Source organism: Apaloderma vittatum, unplaced genomic scaffold (genome assembly GCF_000703405.1).
Source record: "Apaloderma vittatum isolate BGI_N311 unplaced genomic scaffold, ASM70340v1 scaffold43801, whole genome shotgun sequence".
Taxonomy (NCBI): domain Eukaryota; kingdom Metazoa; phylum Chordata; class Aves; order Trogoniformes; family Trogonidae; genus Apaloderma; species Apaloderma vittatum.
Window position 1 is genome coordinate 2351 of NW_009700506.1, and position 7873 is coordinate 10223.

The following is a 7873-nucleotide window of genomic DNA, read 5'->3' on the forward strand; positions in this document are numbered from 1 at the left end:
GTGAGGGGAAAGATAATTGCTGTTTTCATAGTTTTAACTCCTCTGTGAGGCAATGCTTTGTCGTTTGCAAGGACCTTTTGCAAGGTCCTCCATCTGGGTCGGGGCAATCCCAAGCACCGATACAGGCTGGGCAGTGATTGGCTTGAAAGCAGCCCTGAAGGAAAGGACTTGGGGGTGGACTTGGTGGACAAGAAGCTCAACATGAGCTGTCAGTGTGCACTTGGAGCCCAGAAAGCCGATCATGTCCTGGGCTGCATCAAGAGGTGTGTGGCCAGCAGGTTGAGGGACGGGATTCTCCCCCTCTGCTCCACTCTCGTGAGACCCCACCTGAGTACTGCATCCAGTTCTGGAGCCCACAGCACAAGAAAGATATGGACGTGCTGGAGCGTGTCCAGAGAAGGGCCACAAGGATGCTCAGAGGACTGGAGCACCTCTCCTATGAAGACAGACTGAAAGAGTCGGGTCTGTTCAGTCTGCAGAAAAGAAGGCTCTGTGGAGACATTATTGTGCCCTTCCAGCATCTCAAGGGGGCTACAAGAAAGCTGGTGAGGGGCTTTTTAGGGTGTTGGGTAGTGATAGGACTAGAGGGAATGGACTGAAGCTAGAGATGGATCAGTTCAGATTGGACGTTAGGAAGAAGCTCTTCCCCATGAGGATGGTGAGACACTGGCACAGGTTGCCCAGAGAGGTGGTGGAAGCCCCATCCCTGGAAGTGTTCAACGCCAGGCTGGATGGGGCTCTGAGCAACATGTTCTAGTGGGGGATGTCCCTGCCCATGGGAGAGGGGTTGGAACCAGATGATCTTTAAGGTCTCTTCCAACCCTGACAATTCTATGATTCTGTGATTCTTTCAGGTTTTGTATTTCTGTAATTTTACATGTACAGTGTGCCTTGTAGAGGTTACAACACACCACATTGGCCATGAAAAAATTTCTTTCAATTGTGAATTGACATGGAAATAATTTAACAATTTTAAAAATACTGACAGTTACTGAGCCAGGTCGTCACGATCTTTGTAGAAGTAATCAGTTACTCAAAATTTTCCTGCCTTCTTTTCAGGATTTATTTGGTGTGAGCATGGTTGTTCCTTTGATGAACCTTCACATCAAGTCTCTAGGAGCAAGTCATACGGTTGCTGGAATAATAGGTGAGTTGTAGTACTTGACTGATTTAACAAAGAATAAGATAATGTGAACTGGGATGTGCCTTACTGCAAATTGGACATTGTAACATAATTCTTCCTTTTTGGTAGCGTAAGAAAAATAATGCCAGTCTCCAAGTGTAAATGTAAAGGGCAGCTGTACTGTGTTAGACCCAGAGACCTGTCCAACCTTGTGTACTGATCGTAGGCAAAAGAAGCTGCTTGGGAAAGAGCATTTTTGGAAAGAACGAGAAAGTCTTGGAGTAATACTTACCCAGATGCTTTGCGGGCATCCAAGAATTCACAGCTCAGCAGCTCTGGGAGCCAGAGATGTTGCTTTTGGTATTATTGTTACTTACAGATTTTGCAGACAATAATTCTGCAGCGGGTTCTCCTGAGCTTTCCAATGCCTATAATTTTTCCCAGTTTGATTAAAGTCCTTACAGCTGTCTTTTGGCAAAGCGTTTGTCATTTCTAAGGAGTGTTTACAAGTAAATTCTGAAGGTTTGGAATTTTATCGTAAAAAATGAAGTGTAAGATAAATTCTGTGGTTCTAAAGTTCATGCTTATATTTTATGGCACTGTTTACAGTTTGTAATGATGCAAGTATGATGTTATTTATAGCTTTCTGTGGTTAACATGGGTTCTATTACTCGTGTTTTTTTATGAACTTTTGGGTGAAATTTAGCACTTCTCATGAACTAATGCTGTCATAAGGAACTAGAGTAGTATTTTAAGCAGCAATTTTATCAAGAATACGTTTTTATTTCAACAGCTTGCTTTGATTTTTAACTTTAAAAGCAACTGGATTTTGGGGTGTATTACTGTAAATGAAAGAGGCTGGCAGATGTTTCTCTCTGCTTCTCCTTGCTTCTTCTGTCACTAACTGCTGCTAAACTCTTAGCCTTCACCAGAGTCTGTGACTTCTTCAGGGCTTCTATGCTGCCTTATAATAGGTTGAAGTGCTAAGTGGAAAGTAATTAGTGCCTCCCAATAATGAAATCCTCTCTGAATTCTGAGAAAGCAGTTGCAAATGCCAGGGTCTGTTTAGCTTAATAAAACGTATAAAACAACATTTTTCTACATTTTGTTTCCTTGGTTGTACGTTAAACTTCACCCTTGATTTGTCCTGCTCCCTCTTACTGTTCTTGTAGTAAATTATTCCCAGAACTTCCCTCATGTTTCCTCATTTAAAACTTTGTGCAATTGTCATTTTTTTAAAAAAGAAAGTTTAATTTTAACATTAGTGCTTTACTCGTTTGTTTTAGGATCTCTCTATGGCATAATGCAACTATTTTCCAGCACATATGTGGTGAGTTCTGACGCTGCACTCCTGAGTACATTGGCATTTCTACGGATTTTAGGCGGAAGAAGGACGAGGTTAATGATAGTGTTCTGTGACACCTTGAATGTGTTTATAGTGTTCCTATAAGCGGTTTTGGTTGGAGGATCCAGTTTTTGGGTTGCGTGGAAACTTTGTTTTGTTTGTAGGGAACTGCCAGATTTTTCGAAACTAAACAGAGCACGGTCTGTAGAAGAAACTGGAATCCAGGTTTGGGCTCAAATGCGTTACTGAGCACATCGGGTTCTCTTCGGAGTTGGTGCTCGTGAAGCAGTTTCGGCCAGAGCAGCAGCCCAAAAACCAGTCTTGCAAGTCAGCACTTCATAGAGCCGCTGCCTAGGGTTTGCTTTCCCTGCTTCGTGAGCAGTGCAGTGTAATTTGCCATATGGCCTAAATTCATGCATTGTGTCTTTGAGCTTTGTTTGGTTTTGTTTCCTATTAGCTTTTGGGGTTTTTTTTACATCCTGATCCAAGCAAGAGTGTGAAGAGTAAACCTCTTGAGTGATGTTTTACCTGTCAATACCTTACCTCCATATATTTAGCCAGAGGCAGCTTTAATTTACCCTTGTACCTCCTGGCTTTCAAGAGAACAGATTTTGAGCATCTCATGAAAAAACGTCTTTCAGGTTTTGTTACGCAGGCCACCGGGGATAATTTGCTTTTATAATTCTGTGGCATTTTCTTTGAACAGCAAGACCATTGCTTGCCTTAAAAACCTACTTTCTGTTTGGAATCAAATTGATTTATAAATGTGCTATGTGCAAGTTTACTGTTTAGTTCTCATAACTACTTCCTTCTTGTCTGCACTCAGATGACAAACTCCTCGTAGCTAAGATCATTCCTTTTTGATGCTCAACTAGTGTCTGGTACATAGCGACCATTGATGCAAACAAATATTTGTGCTTGGTTGTGATACCATATTCAGATGGCACTTACTACTAATATATCATCATGGTTGTTGCAGAAATTTATTTTTAAAAAAGAGAAATTGTTTGATTGTTATTTTTTTTTAAAAAAAGAAAGCTCTATGCATGATGTGAAATGAAATCAGAATTTCAGCAGGTGCCCAGCCAGCAGGGCAGAACTCTGCTCGTGACTTCCAGATTTTGAGCGCTTAGGAATGATGTGTAATAAACTTAATAAGCTTTCTTTGTCAGTCCTTTGATCTCTTTTCCCAGTTTAATTTAGAAGTACTGATTGTACATAGTTAAATGTTATTAAAAGCTAATTCTAATTTCCTGCTTTGTGAAAGGGCTGCTGGAGTGATGTGGTAGGAAGACGATATTCCCTGCTTGCTTGTATTCTTCTCAGTGCACTGGGTTACTTCCTTCTTGGAACATCCACCACCGTGTTACTCTTTGCCATTTCTAGAGTCCCCGTAGGTGAGTAAGCAGTTGGCATTTTGCAGTTTAAATTCCCTGTGTCTCAGCTTGTGGACGGCTACGTTGCATCATCACCCAGCAGCACCAGCTGTAATAGGAAAACCTCTACAAGTCAAACATTCTTGTGACTTTTTTTTCTGAAAAGAATTTGAAATATGTACTCAATAACTGTCATAATTTTTGTGCTACTTTGAATGGCTGAAATTTATTAGAACAGGAGTGCAGCAATTCCTTTAAAGAGTCTATTGTAAGATTAGTAATAACAGGTACACAGTATACCAGGTCACTGCTGGAAATCTTAGCCTGCACTGACAATGGAGAATGCAATGATATGTGCTTTATTGGTTTGGAATTATTTTTTTTAATGCTGAAAATATACCTCAAAATGATATTACAAAGTTTGATTGAGTTTTTAGATCACTGCTTCAACACGATATTTACATTACGCAAAAGCATGCGCAGCACAGAAGCTAAGATTATGCTAGGCTTCATATCAGAGTTCTTAAAATAGCTGAACGCCTGTTCATATATTCTATAATAAGCATTGCTGCTACAATGAATGCATCTACTAAAGGGCACTTTTATAACCTGTAGTTTTGGTTTAGGAACTGTTAATATTGTTTCTTAATTTAAAGACAATTTGCTAATGAAATACTCTGTAACTACACTGTGACTGTGACAGCATTGCCCAGGTCAGAGGGAAGTATCATAAAGTATTGCATTATCACTATTCCTGCAGAATGCTTACACTTCTGTGCTCATCTTTTGCCACCCACGAGTTTCCCATATGAATTTGATGTGTTACAATCCTAGAAATCTTCATACTCAGCAAGTACAGAGCTATGTTCCTAAACAGACAAGTCCGTTCCTACTCCACCATGACGCACCCACAAGTTCCTATTTTAGCGGCTATTTTATTCCTAGTGTGCTTCAGCACTTGGCTTAGTTACTTCTTCCTTCAGCAGGGCTGCAGGAGCACTCCTTCGACCCAGATGCCTGAATAATTTTACTTTCTAAGTCCAAATCCTTGAACAGCCATGATGATGGTCATGGCCCAACAAGCTGCATGACGCTAGTGTTGAAAAAATTGTGGTTAATGGAATCCTGAAAATATCAATCATACAGATTTTGGCCATTGGTTAGATAGCTTCTGTCATTTTTAATCTTTTGGACTGAGCAATACATGTTAATTATTTTGTTTACATTATGTTGCAGGTATTTTCAAACACACACTCTCCATCTCTAAAGCCTTGCTTTCTGACTTGGTTTCTGAAAGAGATCGCCCTTTAGTGATGGGACGCTTCAACGCAGCCTCTAGTGTGGGCTTCATCCTGGGGCCTGTTGTTGGTGGCTACCTTACGGAGTTAGAAGGTGGCTTTTATCAAACGTCCTTCATCTGTGCCTCCATCTTCCTTCTGAATGCTGGTAAGTTATATGTCACATTTTGCATCTCAGGGCCCTTCATCCCTCGCTTTTGTGGTTTTTATGCCATCTGTAATAGCTTGAATTCGCTGTGTGTTTATCATCTATGGCATACACATTCTGCATACTGGTACTACCTTTTGAATTTGAACCTGTGTTGAAAGGTGGGAATTCTGAGGTAGTTAACCTCCAGATGCTTCTCCTTTTTACTGTATATATCACTTCTACATTCATATTGTATATCCCACTTCTGCATTCAGACACAGGAACACGAATTTTTAATATGAAAACTAGAAATCAGAATTTTGGCTTTAGCCTTTAATGTATTGCGAATGTGTCACATTGGCATCGTTCTTCATCGCTTTTACTGTGTTTAGAATTGAACCAATACTGTGAATAATACTAGATTTTATCTTTTTAAGAATTTTGATCTTTACACTAAGGAAACAGTTATAACCAGACTAGTGTCTTCCATGTGAAGTTAATGCAGTTGAATGAAATTCACTTATTTCTTTATCCATATAGGTCTTGTCTGGATGTTACCTTGGAGTGAAGAAAACACTGGCAATAGGGAACATCAGCAAGACAGCAAGGGAACAGACAATTTCTCAGCAAAAGCAAATTGTGAACGAGACTTGAAATCAGAAACTAGCAGAGCCGTGGCAAGCGACAGTCTTCTCCTGTCTCCGTGGTTCCAATTTGCAACAGTGCTGAAGAGGATTAAAGGAATTGCGTGCTCTGATCTGTGGGATATATTTTTAGTGCGGTTCCTCATGTCTGTTGCTATTCTGCTGTATTATAGTAATTTTAGTCTGGCCTTGGAGGAGAGATTTGGGGTGAAACCCTTGTTTGCTGGATACCTCATGAGCTATAGCAGCGCACTTGGAGTTCTGGCTGGTTGTCTGCTCGGACCAATAACAAGACTCTATCAGCACAACACTTACAGACTTCTGTTGCATTCCAGCACTTTTACCTGCACGTTGATTTTTCTGTACACGTCCGCGCTGAGCATATGGATGGTCATTTTATCTTCCACATTCTTAGCCTTTTCGACTACGATAGGTCGTACTTGCATCATCGATCTTGAATTGACCATTGGTGGGGCCGAGGCCAGCGGTACGCTCCTAGGTGTTGGACAGTCCGTGACATCAGTGGGACGTATACTTGCCCCGCTCCTCTCAGGAATTTCTCAGGAGTTTAGTCCTTGTGGCCCTCCGAGTCTAGCAGTTGGACTAGCTTTAATAGCTATTCTCATAATGAACGTGAACAAACAAAAATACTGTGGCCATGGAAATGTTAAGTTAAAAAATCAATAGCCGCACATTTGGATTGTGTAGATGTATCTTACAGGAGAAGCAAAGTGAATCAACTTGGGCTGATGCTTACAACTGCCAGAGTTGTACAGTAGTAACAGGTTCTTTTGTGAGGGCACACTATTTTCATGTGGAGGCAAGCACATAGAAATATTTCTGCTGCAGGGTTATTAATTAAATATTTCTGCCGCAGGGTTATTAACTCTAGATGAATGTTACTCTTACTGGTACCACTAGAACACTTGTGAGAAGTTCAAGTGTTGCTGTATTGTACTGGCCGGGGGGTTTTTTATTGATTTTTCACCTTTCTGGAGGCGAGGAAAAAAAATGACATGAAATACACAAATCCTGGTTGTAGCTCACATTTGAAATGGTGTTTATTAAAAGACAGAAATTGATTCTTATTATTTAATCAGAGGTGAAATTTTATTATTTAATCAGAAGGAGAATTTGCAGTATAGCTCGTTAGCCTTAATTTCTTATGCTGTGGTCTCCAGCCATTTGTCTGCTTTGACAGTAGCTTAATTAACAGGATGCTTCCTTATATGATTTTGTTAAGCATACTTTGTCTACGAAACTTGCTGCATAGCATGATTAGGCACCTCCGGGTCGCCATCCAACACCTGCTGATTGCTGGTCTTTCCCAGGTAACAGAATTGGGAATATGCTAACTTCGTCTATTAGAAGGCCTAAAATGGACAATTTTAAAATAATACGGGGCCATTCAAGCTGAAACTGAGACTGAATGTCAGCTTTACTGAAACTTGAACTGGTGTTTTTGTGTTTAGTAGTAACTTCTACTGAGCAGCTTTGTCAAATAATGTGTTAATATTTCCTGTGCATTTTTCTACCTTCATTTTAAGAATAAATTTGTTTCTTAATTCTTTTGAATGTGTGTTAGAGGTGTGCTGAAGCAACTATCAGTAGTTCATGGATGTGGATTAATACATTGTCTACCATTTCTGGAGACATCAGTGATGTTTCAATGATGACAAAAACTGTTTATTTGTTGGTATTTTAGTCTCCATTTATCTGCACTGCTTAGCTAATGAGAGGTTACTCTCAGAGCTGTACTGACAGTTGTAGCACCCTCCTCTGTTATTTAGTGTTTCATCTCATATTACTTGCCAGTCACCACTGTTCACATGTTATCTGAAATATATGAAAAGGGTATTGTGCACTGATAACATTCCGTATGATTTTTCTAGTATTATTTGATGAAAGTAAAAAGTCAGCTATGTATAACTTCTAGTTGTGGGGGTTTTATTAAAAA

General features: G+C 40.1%; 1 protein-coding gene across 1 annotated transcript; it reads left to right on the forward strand.

Annotated features, from left to right (window-relative positions):
- Window positions 1-1035: 1035 nt before the first annotated feature.
- MFSD9 (major facilitator superfamily domain containing 9) lies at window positions 1036-6603 on the forward strand. The gene is made up of 5 exons (XM_009878760.1): window positions 1036-1147; window positions 2410-2453; window positions 3736-3865; window positions 5081-5290; window positions 5813-6603. Exons 1-5 carry the CDS (start codon window positions 1078-1080, stop codon window positions 6601-6603), a joined length of 1245 nt encoding a protein of 414 aa, XP_009877062.1. The 5' UTR covers window positions 1036-1077.
- The last annotated feature ends 1270 nt before the right edge of the window (window positions 6604-7873 follow it).